A 17489-nucleotide genomic window follows, 5' to 3' on the forward strand; every position below is an offset into this window, starting at 1 on the left:
CTGATGTATGGGAAATCTATGGAGCCCAGGGATTGGTGATCTTTCACTGATCGTGTCCTCTTCATCAAAGCTTTCATTAAGGAAATGTTAGTGACCTTTCTGGATGGCCTTCACATGTGGAAATCAATATGTTTTGTCCCACTGACTCTTCAAATGGACAAGGGAAATAACAGCAGGACAGGTTTGTTAACATATCTCAGTCATGGCTGGTAATGATCCTGCCTGCATTCCAGGGATTGATCCTCTTTAAAGGACAGGGTGAAAGAAACACTAGTGTAATCACGATGGGGTTTTGGGTTTTATGGCTTCCTAAAAATCTTGTGTCCTCTAATCAGAAATCTCTTAAATTCATATTGGTTGCTACTGCTGAATGTTATCTCAATCTTGAAGAAGTTATAGATGACATCATACCATACCTACCAACACCAATCTAAAACGTGTACTAGAAGAGTTAGTAGAGTTGGACTGAATCTCTGATTTCTATGCAAACTCAATTTTGGTAATACATTAGCTGTGTTTCAGAAGCCTGCTGTGCTTCAGAAGCGTTTGAAATCCTGTCTCTCGAGTACTTGGATACATTTTTCTCAGTTATTTTTTTAATCTTGTCACAGGTGTTGCAGGCCTTGACAAAAGATAGAGCTTAATCAGATATTTGGGCAAAAGACCTTTTCTGAAGTTTACTACTTTATGGACTATTAGCTAAAGCTGGTGTTATTTTGCATGTTTCAAAGGAGCCCAAGAGTTTTGGTGTCTAAATCTCACTTGGATGCTTTTGAATTGAAAAAGATTTGCATTTGTTTTTTAAAATAAATGGGTTTGAACAAAATTAAAATACATGGGATAAGGGAGAGAGAATATTTTGTTGTTTTTACTTGGAGGGCAATTAAAGCTCCAAGAAAGGAATCAAAATCAATAAACCAAATCACTTCATAATAGGTCTGTGAGTTTCTCATTGGTTTTTTGTTAATTTATTATGGTTTTCTAAAAATCAAAAGTGGAGAAAAATCAGAAAGAAAGAGTTGATATTAGTAAATATTTTTCATTTCAGGAGCAAGATTGCTGATGACAGTCCTAATAATACACATGACACCGTAAATGCTGTCCATAATTGCCTGTTTCTCAAAAGCCAGCATAGTCAAGGTCAACATCCATTTCTAAAATGCAAGTCAACGTTTGTATTGTTATGTAATTTGCATGAGGAAGATGGCTTATAGATACAACTAGACACCCTTTTATTCACGTTTTTTTTTCTTTTTTTTTTTTTTCTAATTACCTGGTTGGCAAGGAAACACAGGAGAAAACAACTGGCTAGTAAATGCTTTTCTTTGTGAGTATCCAGATATTTTAAATGATTCTGTAGTGTGAAATTTTATTTGTTAAAAACAATGTGTTTAATAGACATATAATGTAGTTGACACAAAGAAGCAAAGTTCTGGTTCAGACGGGCAAACTGCTAAGGCAAAGGAGTAGGGTCAGAAACTAGAAACCTGGGAGCACGTAGAATAAAGGTCCTTTTCTGTCGCACCAAGTGAGGGAGGTAAGTCTCTTGAAATGTGTGTGCTGGGATTATGTGGTGGGAATCAGGAAACTTTGGCTTTGCTTTTGGATTTACCATGGGTCTTCTCTGAACTTGCATAAGCAGAACATTTCATCTCTTTTGCCTACACTCATCACAAAAGGAAATAACAACATCCTTTTTCAGAGAGTTTTGTGATCTTGAGAGGTGTGTGTTGGGTGGTTTGTCTGGTGGTTGTGGTTGCTTTTTCAATTCTGCCTTCTCATGGAAGTGGGGCCCATGGGATGAGCCTCACTGTATGTGCACATCCTACCTTTTTGCACCTTGTGGCTTCTTTCAGCTAAGTTTTACAAAAATATATGAATCTCAAATATGTACACTTTGTCTGTCTGACAAGGGATGTATCAGAGCTACTCTGCATATGACCTGGATTGTTGTGCATGTACAAGTTGACAGTTGCATCTCAAGCACTTTACTGTACTGTACTTCGAAGGTTCATTTGGCATGTAAAAGCTGTGCCATGTCCTGCTTTGTGGGTCTACGTGTGTAGAGCTGTCAGGTGCAACCTCCAGTGTTGTTAGTTTTGACTGAGGGAAGGGCATCAGAGTATCCATTCAAAAATCAACTTAATTGGAGGAAATTCCTGGTTCCACTCTAAAGTCAATTGATGTTACTCTCTTTATCTATTGAAAGTTGGACTGTATTGGTCCTGGTGCTTTCAGAACTATCTTCAAATCGTTAATGCTGCCCTGAAGCCTTGTAATTACATGTTTTTTATAGTTAGATATGAATTCAGGGAAGGATTCCTGGCAGCAGTGTTTTGGTTTTTTTGTAGAGGATAACCAAATAATGATCCCAGAATTTGGTGTGAAAATGATACTGTAATGCTGTAGATCCAGGTGAGTGTGTCTGGGGACAGAAGCAAAGGATGTGGAAATACAGACAAAGCATCTGGTAGTTAGAGGAGCTAATTGTCACTTCCCAGGCTGCAGCCTCCAGAGATGCCCGGGAAAACCTTAAATGTGTTGTTCTGAAATGATTTACACTTGATGCTGTGCTGAGACACTTGGTGTCCTGTAGGTATCCGATCATACCTTCGGGGAGCAGTGAGAACCCAGAGATTGTCACTGTGAATCTTGTCATGGACAACTTGTGGATCACAGGCTGATGTGCTGAGCTGTCTTGTGGTCCAGGAGCAACAACAGGAAACTGAAAAGATCCAGCACTCTAAACGCTATTGAAATTTAAGTCTCTGCATTTAATTATTTCCAACTTGAGATTTTAAGCATTGCTGAATAGTCATGTAGATCTGTTGCTAAGACCTTGAACCTCCTTTTGAGAGGTTTCCAACCCCTCTGTTGGGTTTCATAGAATGCAGAACTTTGGGTGAATTTGGTGCCCCAATGTACTTACCATTTGACATCTTTAAGTCACTGTTCAGGTCAGCAGTGACGGTGAATTTATTTTCAGAGCCTTATTTTAATTTACAGATTTTTTTTTAAGTCCAGACAGAACAATTAGGGCCTGACCTCATGCCGTACCAGGGGGCACGGCACTCCACAGACCTTTTTGCATTGCTGTCAGAAGGTCTCTTTGAGATTTAAAGTCTGTAAATGATAGAGAATCTGCTCAATACCTTGGTAACCTGTTTTGTTGGCTAATTGTCCTCATGGTCAAAACATCAGTGGTATACTTGTCCTTAATTTGTCTAACTCGCAGATCTTATTAGGAATTTTTGCTGATGGTAACTGAGGAGATGGAAAGGATTTCATACTTAGGTTTGCCTTTTGAGGTCCATCGGTCAATGCACTGATATGAATTATATTGATTACTGATTTTCCATATAGAGCTGGATTTTGATTACAAAAGTGTCTGGGCTGTTCTAGAGAGTCGTTGCAGAAAGAGATGAGAAATATTTTAATGTGATCTGGCTCATTATGGGAAAGGTATTATCCAATTTTGGATCAGTCCTAAATTTGCTGTCATAACTATAAAGTAATTTTTGCTTTCATTCATTGCCTTTTGTAGCCCTGCAATATCATTAATGTATTACTCCCTGCCCCCCTCCCTCCCATCCTTACAAATTGTATATTTACTCTGTTAGTGCAGGAACACTGTGGTGCCTGAGATTCTGCTAACCTGCAGGACTTTTCCAGTAATTAGATCCATGTTTGCTCTGTGGGAGATTCAATTAAAATGAGAGGGTTTTATTATTATTATTATTATTCCCTACTGAAACCCCGCACTATGTTCTTGAGTGTGTATGTGACAGTATTGTAATGAGCAAACTTACTTTACCTAATTCCATCCTTATTCAAACATTATGGACTCAAAAATCTACTTGAGCATTAGTCTAACCCGTCTGTCCTCAGATAAGGATGTGAAAATAAGAGGGGAAGGACATAGTAGACTACTCATTTGAGCAAACAAAACAAATTTGGCTGTGTATACGGGTGTAAGCCTGGGGGAGAAATGAAGGAAGCGTTCAGGTTTTGTAATTACAGTGCAGCATAGGACTCTTGTGAAGGATGGGACACACTTTTACATGTTGCAAAAGGCCAGGTGGCACATCCTCGTATGTCACTTCCATGCTGAAGTATGAAGTTGTAACTCCTACATTACATATGTGCTCTGTGGAGAGACTTAACACAACACCTGGGGTATTCTCTGAAGTCTGCCAGGGCATTACTACATTCTTCCAGTGGCTTTTGCAACAAAAGTAGATCATCAAATTTCATTCACTGAAAATAAAACATTTTCTAGATTTTTCAAGTATTCATTGTCTCAACAACAGCTTCCACCCAATTGCCGTCCAACCAGACTGTCATTCTGGAGGTAAATTTCAGTCTCGCACATGAATTCAAGCACAAGTGTGCTTTTTATGCAGTCTCTGTCTACTAAGTAGAAGCAAACACCACCTCAAGATAGCACAAGTTGGCATATTTGTTGCTCGTGTGATGACCTCTGTATGCTTTGTTTTTTTGCTTTTTTTTTAGATAATTGTGATGATGCATTGGTATCTCCCTTACCTTCAACAGCCCTTACCAGTTCCTCTGAGCTCTTCAGTACTCACAGTCCCAGCTTTGCAAAGCTCAACAGGCGAGATGGTAAGGTTGCAGTATGAAATGCCTAAACTATTCTTTTTATTCACATTTACAAAGAATAACATTTTTATGTTGTTTGTATGCAGTGTATTCAGAGCCAAGTTGAATAGAGCGGTTAATTTATGCTTCTGAGAGAGCTCTATTGAGGAGCAATTCTTTCCTTTATTATAGAAATCTTCTATTAAATTTTAAGCTCTCCACTTCTCTTCTAGAAACATGCTGAAGGAACTTCAGATAGTCTTTTTGCTTTTGAAGAGTTACCATAATCTTTAGAGCTTGAAGGTCATTAGGCTTGAGGCCCTATTATAAAATGTAGGTGTTTTTTAAAGCTAATAGCAACTCGTTAACATTCCAGTGGAATGCAATGATTATGTAAATCTGCAGAAATAGTGAAAATGAATGGAAAAAACTTTATGGACATTTGCAATGAAGATTGTTTGAGGCCTAGATAATGAGCTTGCACGCAAAATGAAAATATTAGGATCAAACTTGGTACAAGAAAAGAGAAGTTGGCAGTATCTAGGGGATCATTTGGCACCACATTGCAAGTCTGGGTTGTTGGCTCCCGTCTTATTCACAAGTTACAGGCTCTAAAAGAGGACAGCCCTGTATTATCACATTACATATACTTTTCATTTTAAGAAACATTAGAAAGTATACTACTAGAAAAAAGGTTTTAATTGAAAATAAATGAGAATTTTCCTACTTAAAAAATCTCTGAAACATCTGTTTTAATTAAACATCGTTTGATAAGTCTGTAGAAAGACAGTAAAGGTCTCTCTCTTAGATGCTTGGCACTAATGATAAGGAGTTGCTAGGCTGTTAGGGAAGTGTTAAATGGGAGTTACTATACCATAAACTCCTGAACCAGAGTTCCTCAGCAAGTAAAAGTAAAGGTACTTTAGCTCAACATAAAGAAAATTGTAAACATTGAGCATGATCTTTGAGTTTGCCCTGCCTTTTGTCTTCAACTGCTAGCTGGGATGGTGAATAGATGTGCTTGTACGATATTGCAAATATCTCTAATGACTATTTTTTTCTGCCAAAAAGAGGAAGAGATTCATAGTCAATATTGTTTCAAGGCAAGCTCTTGCCGTACTGTATTTTAAAGTGATACTAGCAAAATCTAAAATAAATTGACAATGATTGCAATTTAAGGGCAGAAGATGAAGTAGGTCTTATTTAGCTGTGCCAGTGTAATTTTGCCATGTAGCAGGCGGTAAGATATTCTGGTTTTTTAGACATACAGTATTGCATTGGCAAGGTCCACACTGTCCTTTATCACAAAGCATGAGAACAGGAAGACAGAGCATTGAAACTGAGCCCTAAGTAAGGAATTTGTGTCAGCAGCTTTTTTTTTTTTCTTTCATGTTTTGAAGGCTTATGCGGTAACTGATGAGCTAAGCCCAGCACAGAGAGCTAGAAGCTAAATTCTGTCTTGTTTAATTTTTTGTTGCACAGACTTCTGTAGAAATGCACAGATGTAGTGCCAGCAGAATTCATACGGGTTCCTTCACCCCCCCATCTACCAGTGCTTGCATCTTGGTACATCTTGGGTTGGAGGAACAAGCGCAGGTAGATGGGTGGTGAAGGAACTTTCTTTGGCTGGCACTTGAATACAAACAGTAGATAGCTTTACAAGAAATAATATTCACTAACAAGGACTGTGCCATGGATTTCTAATAATGTTGGAATATTTTGATGAGTTGGCTCAGCTTTCTTTGTAATTGATAAGACAGTGCTGCAAGGAACAGTGCCTCAAGGTAGAAAGACAGATAAATCTATTTGTTAATGTAAATATGAATGCAACAGGTGAAGAATTTCTAAAATACAATCCAGACCTACATCGATAGAAAGTTCTAATTCATCAAGTTGATACAATAATAGATAACAATAACTAAAAGGCTGTTGCTTAAAAAAAAAAGCCTGCAGCAGTGAAATTTGCCATTAAAATAAAATACCACAGAAACTACCCATGAGTAAAGCTTTGTGTGAACTGCTGAAAGCGCTCAATTAAAATGCTGATAAATATGTACTGGTAATAGTAAAGCAGTTAGTATAATTCTGATAAATATGATTCTGAGGTATGAAATATATTACTTACCCATGGGAGAGACTAATCGGCCTTTTTGTTTACAGTAAATAAATAATGAAAAAGAATAAGAAAATTGCTACAATATGACTGTATCAACTAAGCTTTTTCAGTTCTCTATTAACTCTCAGCCTGAGTAGTCAGTATAGGCAATTATGTATGGGAATATAAAACATATATAATGTCAAAAAGAATTTGTTTTATGGCCAGGAAGTGTTTGATCTGGGCATTAAATTAAAATTCTGCAGCAGGGAAGCACTTAGTTGCAGCAGGAAGTCCAAGAGTTTTTAGCACAATATAGAGCCATTTGAGCTGTTTGTAAGGCACTGTAGGGTGGAAACAAGCATTCCCTTTGCTTCGTATTAATGAACTACAAATAAGTATGGGCATCCTGAGTGGCCCTGTGGAACATCAAGGAGCATTGACTGCATAACACTGGGCTTAAATGCAGTTTTTGGAACAATTACAGCAAAATGTACAAATGGTCTGTAAAAGAAAAAAAAGTATTTGATCATATTTCTTGGAGTCATATAGGTCTCCAACTGAGAAACGATCCGATCTTTGTTCTCCTCATATTTCTAGCATTATGATTTGTTGCCATGGAGAATATGAGCAATATATCAGATTCCAGTGGTACTGTTTCTCCACTAGGGCATTTTTTCCATATCATGTTGAACCTCTCCCTGGAAATCATCCACAGAAAATGTGAAATGTACGGACTGTGAGGAATGATAGTGTAGCTCAATGTGCAGAATCCTATCAATGTCAGTGGGAATCTGGTGGGCAGATTGGGAAAATTGTATGCACCTCAGACACGATGTTGTAAAGCATTGACTTTATTGAGCATCCTCTTGGGTCTGCCCTGACAAACGTTCCCCAGGGTGAGCATCACTGGTGGGCAGAGGAGCAAATGGCTGTAAGAGAGTTATGATAATTTGGATGTGCTTTTTGGTACTTAATAAATATGTATGTGGTTGGGTGTTGACATGCTATAAGGAATGATGTGCATAGAAGAAATTTGCAGACACAGGTCATGCTGGAAAAAGATGCCAGTATCCCTTGTGCCACCTGCTCTGTATAACAGAGCAAATATGGAGGGAAAAAAGAATTATTGATTTTTGGCACTCACAACAGTATTTGGTGAGGATTTGGGAAACCCACAAAAGTAAGCAGAAGTTACGTGTTTGCTTTACTAGCAGAAGTGAGAGAGACCCAATGGGAAAAGCATTAGTTCTGCCCTCAGTCATGCAGCCAATGCAGCTTTGTTGTTGCAGGGATTTTAACTGCCGTTCTTACAAGCCAGTAGAACTACTGTCCATCTGTGGAAATGGTAATGGTAGAAGGTTTGGGAGAGGGAAATACAGTGGATTTTTTTCCCATGGGAAAAGGTGTATGAAACAGTTGCTTTTCTGTAAAGACGTGGTCTGTAACTGATAACATCTCCCTTGCAAGACCAGCTTCTGGAGAGGTGATGCTATGAGCAGGTGTCACTGCTGTGTCCTGCAGTGTTTACATCTAAACAGTGACATTCCCAGCTGACAGATGTGCTTATGTGAAGAGATGTGCAGTGCAGAGATGCCGTGTAATCTGCAATTTGAGAGTTTAAACTCAACACAGGTCTCCCAAATTTCCATTCAGTGTGTATCATTTGTTTGACTTCGAAACTGTAAGCCACTTGTGCCATGCTCAGATTGGAAAATAGCAGTGCATCGTAAAGCCAAATACTTTGTGGAAAGCTTATCACCTTTCTGCCACCTCTAGCAGCAGGAGGGAGAGAGCATAAACTATATAGAGTAGATGTTAGTTATGATGTTTAACAAACTACTGGAAAGTATTTGTGTTAATAAGCTTGGCTTAAGTTATGTATAAACTAGAACACAGAAAGCAAAATTTTTTTTTCTTTTTTTTTTTTAATGGGAAAGTCATCAAACAAATTACTTGTTTTAAGTGTTTTTCCTCGATCTATCTGTTCCTTTTTAGGTTGTAGAAAGACAAATATGCTGACCTTTCATTTAATATTTACTGAAAACATCTAGAATAAGCTCTTTGGAGCATTGAGGGGAACAACTTTGTGCCACAGACCTGCCAGAACTTCTGAACTGCATTTCTGTTTCCTGCCAGTTCCTGAAATAAAACTGTAAACAAAGCAGGAACTATCATGTTCAGACTCCCTTTGGATTTGTAATATCCAGTATCCAAAATAAAGTTTTCCTTTGGCTTCTGTGTACATTAGCCACAATTCTGTAGGAGAAATAGGCAGCCTTTTGTCTTTGAAAACAGTTACATAGTTTATATCTTAAAAGACAGACAGAAATATTCTTTATATGGCATTTAAGATTAAAAAAAAGGGGGGGGGCAGACAGGGATAAGAAACTTTGTTAGAATTTTTAACAAGTACTATAGTCTTATATAAGCTATACGTATGTATGGAGTTAAAAGAGAGCTATGAAGTAGTCAGAGAAGAATTGAGTGATGAAATTCCTAATATTCTCGTTAGGTCTTTCATGGCATGGTCATAAGGGAGAGTACTCTATTTAAAGCAGGTAAAATAATGATAATGACGATGAAGACTTCTATTGTGATTGAAAAAAGTAAAATAAAGCATGGCACTAGCAGGCAGTATGCATTGGTTTGGTTACAAACTATTTTCCCTGGAGAGTTGTTGTAGAGAAATGAAGACTGAATCATCCAGGGGAGCAGGGACAATACTCAGTTCTAGCTATGGAATAAACACACTTCTGTTTCAGGAATTAGGACTAGATCCTATCTTAATGAACTGTAAATAATGAAAATTCTAACACTTATTCTTAGACAAAGGAATTTCAGTTGTGAGTTAGAAAATACAATGCAGTCCAGGAAAATCAAGAAATTTTTTAAAGGGCAAAGATATTGACATTGAGTTCTTTGATATAAACAACATTATTGATCTTTCATCTTAGTTCACCTCAATAAACTCTTCTTGGAGCAGCTTTGAAACAGATCAGTTAATAAGATTATAAATAGATGAATTTATCATAATATTTTAACAAAAGTTTAGTAATGCCTTTTGTTTGGAAATCCATTCTTGGAATCATTCTTGAGTTTACATGAGGAATTGTTAATGCTTTACTCTCAATTCTGTATTTCCCCTTTTCCTTCCCAATGTGATTTGTGTTCACTATAATCACAGAGAAATGCTTTTGTAAACTTCACTAATAATGGCAAAACAAACGAGACGATGGGTTGCAGAAGCAGTGACAGCCTGTAAATTTGCTGCTTTGGATACTTTGTTAATGGCTTCTGTGCTCTTCATAGCTGCATTGTTCACTTATTTGTAAGGATGAAGTGAGCACTGAGTCTATATGGAGAATAAATGTGTGCAAGTAGAAAAAAATTAAAAGAAAATAAGCATAGCCTATAATTAAGGGTGTAAAAGAAAGCAAGAGAATATAAAAGAATATATTCCAGTCTGGAAGGATTTGCCTTTTAACCATAAGCTCACATTTATTGTAGTGACTGAAGTGGTGAAATTCAAGCAGTGGTTGCAGTTCTGTGTTTCATTGGCTTGGCATTACCATGGGCCGCTTTAACCTCTAAAAGAATTCAAGGGATAGTACGTAACTTTACTTTTAAAGCATAAAGACGATTTACAATCTATCAGCTTGCATGTGATCGTGACTTCTGAAGTCTCCATTCCTGAATGGACAAGTGGATAATTTGCAACTTGTGTTTGTCCTTATGAAGGTCTTGTTTGTTCTTTTGTTTAAGGTAAAATACATGTTCACTTAACAAGTGTCTTGTATAAGGAAGAGGCTACTTTCCAGTGTGAAGGCAGTCCTTTTAATTGTTCAATTGAACGGTCTCTAGCTTTACAACGTATTATCTGAAGTACATTTACAACCTGTAATTAAACCATTCTTTCAAATACATATTAGGGCATAAAAAAGATAACTAACATTTTTACATGTCTTTCAAAACATAGCAAAAAAGATGATGTCAAAGCAAATGAAGAAGATGTCAAAGTTAGAAATCAGCATTCCCAGATTTGTACAAGCATGTGAGTAGGGGATAGATACAGTTTTTTTTTTGTGACTGAGGATCTGCCAACCTTACTGACAAAGAATAGATTTCCTTAAAAATTCTTAGAAATCCAAAAATCCTTTTTAACTTTAGATTAATTAAGGAAACCTTAGGGAAACACACCTCGTGTAGCATATTTCCTAATGCAAAATATGAACAAACAACTGTATGTTCAGGAAGTCCACTCCTCTGTGATGACCTGAAATAATAACATGGTGCTTTCTCAAGTACAAAGTTTTGTGCTGTCATTGCCATCTAAATTATCTTTGTCCAATCTCTTTCAGGAGCTGGTGGCTGGTCCCCGCTGGACTCAAATAAGCAGCAGTGGCTCCAGGTTGATCTGGGAGACAGAGTGGAGATTGTGGCGGTCGCTACCCAGGGCAGGTATGGGAGCTCAGACTGGGTAACCAGTTATACGCTGATGTTCAGCGACACCGGCCGCAACTGGAGACAGTACAGACAAGACGACACCATCTGGGTAGGTCTGAACTGTGGATGCCTGTGGCTCCATTTCTTTCTGCTTCAGGCTCGTTTTGGCATTTGCAGAAATGGCTTCGGTTTCAGATCAGAGGAGTGCTGTTGTGGTGAGAGAGCAGACCTGAGCACCTCTACTGGGTGTTTTGATCTAAATGAGTTATGTCACCGACTGTCTGTGTAATACACGCTTAGGCCCTCAGGACTACATTGTTTTTCAGACTATGAGGATGCTCAGGGCACTCAAAATGACCTGCATGCTTCTGTGCCTGGTTGGCTTTGATTCAGGCACACCGGGGTAAATGGGGCTAATCACCTACATACTTTCTCCAGGAAATAGGGAAATTAACTCTGTGTCTTATGCACGCTTGCTGGCCAGAACAACAGAGGTCATGCTGGGGGAGGTGGGTGGTAAATTGCTCCTTGCCTGGAGAAGGCTGGAGCTGCAGCATGAGTTGTGGGATGATTTAGCACATCCACTTAAAGTGCTCAAGGCTTTTCTTGAAATTTTAATGCAGACTTGACACTTACTGTGTCTCATGTTCAATGTGTGGCCCGGCCAGGTGCTGTCAGTAGGACTTCTTGCAGCAGCAATGCCCCTCAGGTGTGGATGGAGAAGTTTAAGTCTTCCTTTCATATGGAAAATGTGAATTGTTGGTAAATTGTTAACAAACGACAACATCCTCTCTGTGCTATATTCTCTAGTTCTGAGGATCAATAGCCTTGGTAGCATGACAGTGTGTGGTGGTAAATGAAACATATTCTTCATGAAAATAAAAAGGAACGTTGTTAAGTGTGATCAAGCAGACTTCTGTTTTTTGTCTTAAATTTTCCTTTAGTTAACACCTTGATTAAATGTTGTGTCACAAAAGCATATTTTGCTTCCAGAAATAACATAATGATTATGAATGAGGAGAGTTGTCATCCAGTAGGAAGAAAGGAGAAGGGCTGCTGGATTTTTTCCTGAGAATGTTGCTGGCAGAGGGAATGCATGTACAGGGAGGTTAACTTCTGTGGTTTAAAAATCCATAGCATTAATGCTGGTTTTGTTTTATCATGGTTTGCTTTAGGGAAAGCTAATGAAATCCTTCTTCCTTTAGAAAGGCAACTTTGGTCCAAAGATGGTCATAAAGTTGTCAAGTGTGGCTCTGCTTCAGCTGTCACTTATCCAGTTATATTAGGCTGGTTTTGCTCCAGTTACTTCTATTTTTTTAATTATTTATTTTTTGTGTTTTCATTTTTAGTGTTTAAAAACAGTGGATTTTCATTCTGGTCTGAATATAGTGATCGTTTAGTCTCGCTCTGGACTTCCACCCTTGGGACTCAGAAATCCAGAATTGAGATATTTTTACAGACTTGGTATCATTAAGTGCTTTCTTCCCTGGAAATATTATGTGCCTTGTTAAAATTTTATATTAAGACAAATTAATTTTTTATTACATATCTAACGTTTCAGTCATTTCCATTTTGGAAACTCTTGACCTTTTATTTTCTTTCAGAAATTTTTCTTCTTAAAGGGAAACTTGAAAAGACAACATAAAATTTCCCATAGCAAATATTCATGCCCTAAGGATCCAATTTTGTGAGTTTCTGATCTGGCACCTAATATTGCGCACAAGACTAAGAACAAGCCTAGCAGGCATTAGACAGTGGATTAGGATTTATGAAGAACCTGAACTCTCTTGTTTTACTAAGTGGTCAGGCATGAAGGTGATTCAGAGCAGACCCTGACACAAGTTCTAAACCTTCAGTAGATCTGGAAGCTTGCATTCTGGAGAGTTAATTTTTTTTATGCTTTTCTAATGGAAACCACCCTAGGCTACAGAGGATAGTTTTGTATATAATCAAGGAAATAAGAAATAGAATTTTGATGTGGAAAAGGTAGTGCTGGGGGAAGGATTTGGTTATTCTTCCCCTCAGGTTAATTTCTGAAAGTCACACTGCCCATATGAGCCAGTAACTTACTTCTAGTCTAGAAGAATGATTTGCTCCATGTCCCCAGGCAGAGGGCCTGAAGGGATTGTTAGGGTTCATTGCCAAACTTTGGTATTGGAAGAATCTGATAGTGAAAATCCAAAGTGGGCTCAGTTGACATTTCATTAGACTCCACAGTCCACATTAGCTGGCAAGTCTCATTAACACCTATAAGCTTGTATGCCTGCCCATTTAATGAATGGAGATTAAGAATTACTTCTGTGCAATTTTTATTCAAACTAAAGAGAAAGTTGATTCTTTTTTTTTTTTCCTGGCACTTTTGGTTTTGTTTCACTGAATTAAATTAGATCTTGAGAGCCATTCAGAGCACAAAGAGCAAAGCCAAAGAGGCTTTCAGAAGCGTGTATAGAATTATAACTTCTGTTTTATTGGTAGTAATCCTTTCCATAGGCTTTTTTCTAAATAAGAAGAAAAATAGAAGTGTTCTGTCCAGCTGTATGATGAATGTTTTTCTATAAAAGGCAGACCTTTGGCTGAAATGAAAACATCTGGGCTGTTAAATAGCTCTAAGGGAAGTTGTACATTGCACACCTCTTGGAAAGAACTTTCACCCTTGAATTAAGGGAGGGCAGTGGAGTGGGCTGTTTCACTGGGATAGGAAAGGAGCACCCCAGGGTAGCCTCCATTGTCACACTCTGTGACAATGTACACTGTACGAATCTGCCACAAGATTGCTAGTTTCAACCTTAGAAATCTGTATTTCATTCTTTTTGGGTGTGTCAGGGCGGTCTGTCAAAGCAGGATTCAAAGTAGGAGTCTCCTACATCAGGGCAGGTTTACAGTTTACCAGGTTACCTCTCATCCAGAGGGAGTGGAAAGGTTAAAATCTAGGTTTTTGTGGAAAATACACCACTTCAGAAATCTCAGGTGGTTGGGTGGGAAACACATCCTCCCTGCAGGCTTTAACTTTGAAGTTTTTTTTTTCTCAGTCCTTAGGGCAGGGTTTTAGTACGCTCTACAGCCCTCAGGACTTTGGTCTTTTTAAGGTTTCCTCTTTAAATTTTTGTGTATAGCTAAAAAGGCTAGAAGTTTACCTACTTTATTGCTTTTTGGTTCAGAAAGCTGTGCTGTTCCTAACTTTAGAGGTGGTCAGCACTGACTCATAGCTCAGACGGGGCAGTAAAATCGAAATCATTGCCTGGAGACTGTTAGATGACGTCTGCTGTATCAATGTAAAATATTGATATGCACTGGACCTGTCAGGTTCACTGATACAGTTTCTACTTTAGTAAAACTAGCTGGAAGTTTGTGCTTTGACGTATGGATATTACCGAATATCTCACAGCAATTGCTCATTAGTGACAATTTATCATTCATTTACAGCTGTTGAAAGGGGAGATCATGTGTCCGTATAAGGGACCTACATAGTTTGGTGAATTTTTTTGTTTTCTGAAGCAATATAACTATGTGGAGAATAATAATTACTGAAGTGCTGAAAAGAAGGGTGTAAGAAATACCTGGGTTTCAAGGGAAGCATTTAATTCAAGCAGAAATCTGAGGTTTCACTTTGTTTTAATTTGTTTGCATTCCAGCAAAGGAAAACGAGGTCTTGAAATTTTTTCTCCAGTATGACTATTAAACTAAAACTGCCTTAATCTTCACTCAGCCCAAGTCAGATTTGAACTTCAACTTCTCCCAGCCTATCTGCATGACCCAGAGACAGAGTTATGAGGTATTCCCAGCTGGCTGTACTGCAGCGCTCTCTTGGAGGAGGATGTACCAGCACAGACTTTCCCTGCTGCATGTCATGGGCCATCGGCCAGGTTTGGTGGAGACAGCAGGAAGGCAGTACCTCCTTTTGTAATCCCCGAGTAAATCTGCCCAGATGAAACTTTTCCTAATCATGTCTTCACAAATGTCTGATGCTCCATATTGCAAGTAGTCCTCCTGAGGAGTAGTTTCCAGCCATCTGGGTGTAGGTTTTGTCCACCCATATGGCATCTGTGTCCTTCAGTGCATCTGAAACCTGGGTACATAAATTCTTTATTGGGCTGCCAATAAGACAGACATTTGCACACCAGTATATATGACATATGACTAGTAAAAATCCCTTTCTCTTTATAGAGATTACAAGGCTTATTATCCTCCTCTCACTGCATGCATACAGCTCCCATCAACTTCACCGTTAATGAGCGCTGCATAGACAGATCGCGAGGAGAATCAGAAAACCTCTTACATTTTCACTCAGCCTGTGTTTATGATGTTAGTAAATTCTGCAGCTGGAGTTGGAGACAAGACAGATTAGCCATTTAAAACCAATTTTCCAACCCCATTTGTATTTAAATAATCTTGTTACAAAAGGACTCTGTGGTTCAGAGCAAACTCGACTTATAATTATATTTTCCATATGGATAAATCAGCTGTGTGTGGACACAGTAGCTATTGATTGGGAGACATAAAACATAAATCTTATTGCTTGTAACAAGTAAATGATTTTTCAGTGTTTTTAAGTGTTGAATAATTCAGAATTTACTTTACCTGCATACGCACCACAGCTTGAGTCAGTCCAAATTGTGTATATTACCGGGACAAAAGTGTGGGCTGTGATACAATGCTATTTAATTTTAGATAGCAATTTTTATCCTATCTATATTGAAAAATACTTTACAAAGCTGAAAAACACAATTATGCAGGAAGACATAATGGAAAGGGGAGGGAGCAGGCATAGATGCATGCAGCAAAAGGAGAAAAAAGATGTTCTTTCTCTAAAGTTTTGAAAGGAGAAGAGGAAGTTGTGGAATTGGAGATAAAGGGAGACTGCTCTGACAGTGGCAGAGAAGGCTCTTATATTAGAACAATGAATCTGTGCAGAAAGGCACTGAAGGGGAAAACTGGCATAGATAGCAAGGAGATACTTCATACTGTGCAAACACATGCAGGTATTCGTGCATATTAAGTTTGGAGCTGACTGTTGGTGAAGCTTCTTACACATCTGCTGTCAACTGCACATAGAAAGGAGAAGATGGCCTCTGGTGGAAGGGGAACTCTGAGCTCTAACCCCAAAGCTGGATCTCAAGACAGGAAGTGCATCTCAGGTATTGGACGGTGACACCTGGGTCATGCAAAGTACAGAGAGCTTTCCCCATGGAGAAGTGCCACAGTGTCAGTCCCGCTTCCTGCAGGTGGCAGGGTGCTGTGTGAGGGCTGGAGAGCTGACAGGAGGCTGAGGATGCATTAGGAATATGTAATTCAGAGGGGAGCAGGAAAAATGTTTAATAGAGGTGATAAAGATCCCTTGCAAGCCCTTTCCTCAGGAAAAAATTTGCCTGCATGTGTGAGCTTTTGCTGAACCAGAGCCTTTTCTAATGAAATCTAGAGGAGGGTCACTCTTAATTGGCTTATAAATCTACAGGAGTGCTGTAAACTTTCCCATTTCCACTCTAGCTGGATAATGATTGTGGAACTGTTTTGGTGAGTTAATTATCGTGAACATAGTTAGAATATTAATCTTCTTGTCAGATTTATAGTTGTGCTAATTTATTCTAAAGCATCTTTTAGCTCCTAGACCTAACACCCTCCAAGTAAGGCCAGAGCAAAATTCTACCTGTAGTGATGAGAAGTCCTGCATTGTTTGCTTGGATTAGAGAATGAGTTTCTGCTTGTCTTGTTGCAATGTTTCCTGCTGTACTGGTATTCAGATATATTTAATCTTCTCTATGCACAGTAATTATTGCCAGGCAAATAGATGTTAAACAGTAAGTATCTATGGATTATTTTCTTTTCCATCACCTTTACTCTAAGAAGCAAAGAAAAAAAAAAGCCAGTTGCTACTTTCAAGTAGGAATGAAGGAACCAATTCAGTCTTGCTGCAGGGAAGCAAGGCTTTTCAGAGGTTTTCATCGCTTTTCTTTTAAGAGCTATGTTATTACAGGTTTTGAAGAGGTGACCATTACCCATTTGTTGTATTTAAGACTGCCTAATTCCGAGATGTTGTTTGGATGTTACTAATTTGCTTCTAATTCTGGTTTAGCTTACTGAGCTGGCTGCAAACGTGGCCTCTTGAGCGTGTTCTCAGGAAATCTGTCTTTCTTGATACTGCCGGGGCAGTTCTCCCATTGGGAGGATAATTCAAAGTGTCAGTATATCTGTTTTTGTTAAATGCACTCTGTATGGATTTATGCCTGAATAAAATGGATATACTTAGATTGCAAATTACCCTTTAGTGTTGAGATATCTGAGTTAGCCTTAAGCTAACTGAATTTTGTATGAATTCTGTGACCTTACAATGTGCTTTTATAGTTGGTTAACT

General features: G+C 38.4%; 1 protein-coding gene across 1 annotated transcript in view; it reads left to right on the forward strand.

Moving 5' to 3' along the window:
• CNTNAP5 (contactin associated protein family member 5) overlaps positions 1-17489 on the forward strand; it is a 401323-nt gene that overhangs the window by 179634 nt on the left and 204200 nt on the right. Inside the window, exons 2-3 of the mRNA XM_074145684.1 lie at positions 4513-4623; positions 11056-11249. Coding sequence (XP_074001785.1) covers positions 4513-4623; positions 11056-11249 — 305 coding nt within the window. The remainder of the gene's footprint in view (positions 1-4512; positions 4624-11055; positions 11250-17489) is intronic.

Source organism: Numenius arquata, chromosome 3 (assembly GCF_964106895.1).
Source record: "Numenius arquata chromosome 3, bNumArq3.hap1.1, whole genome shotgun sequence".
NCBI classification, from domain to species: Eukaryota; Metazoa; Chordata; class Aves; order Charadriiformes; family Scolopacidae; genus Numenius; species Numenius arquata.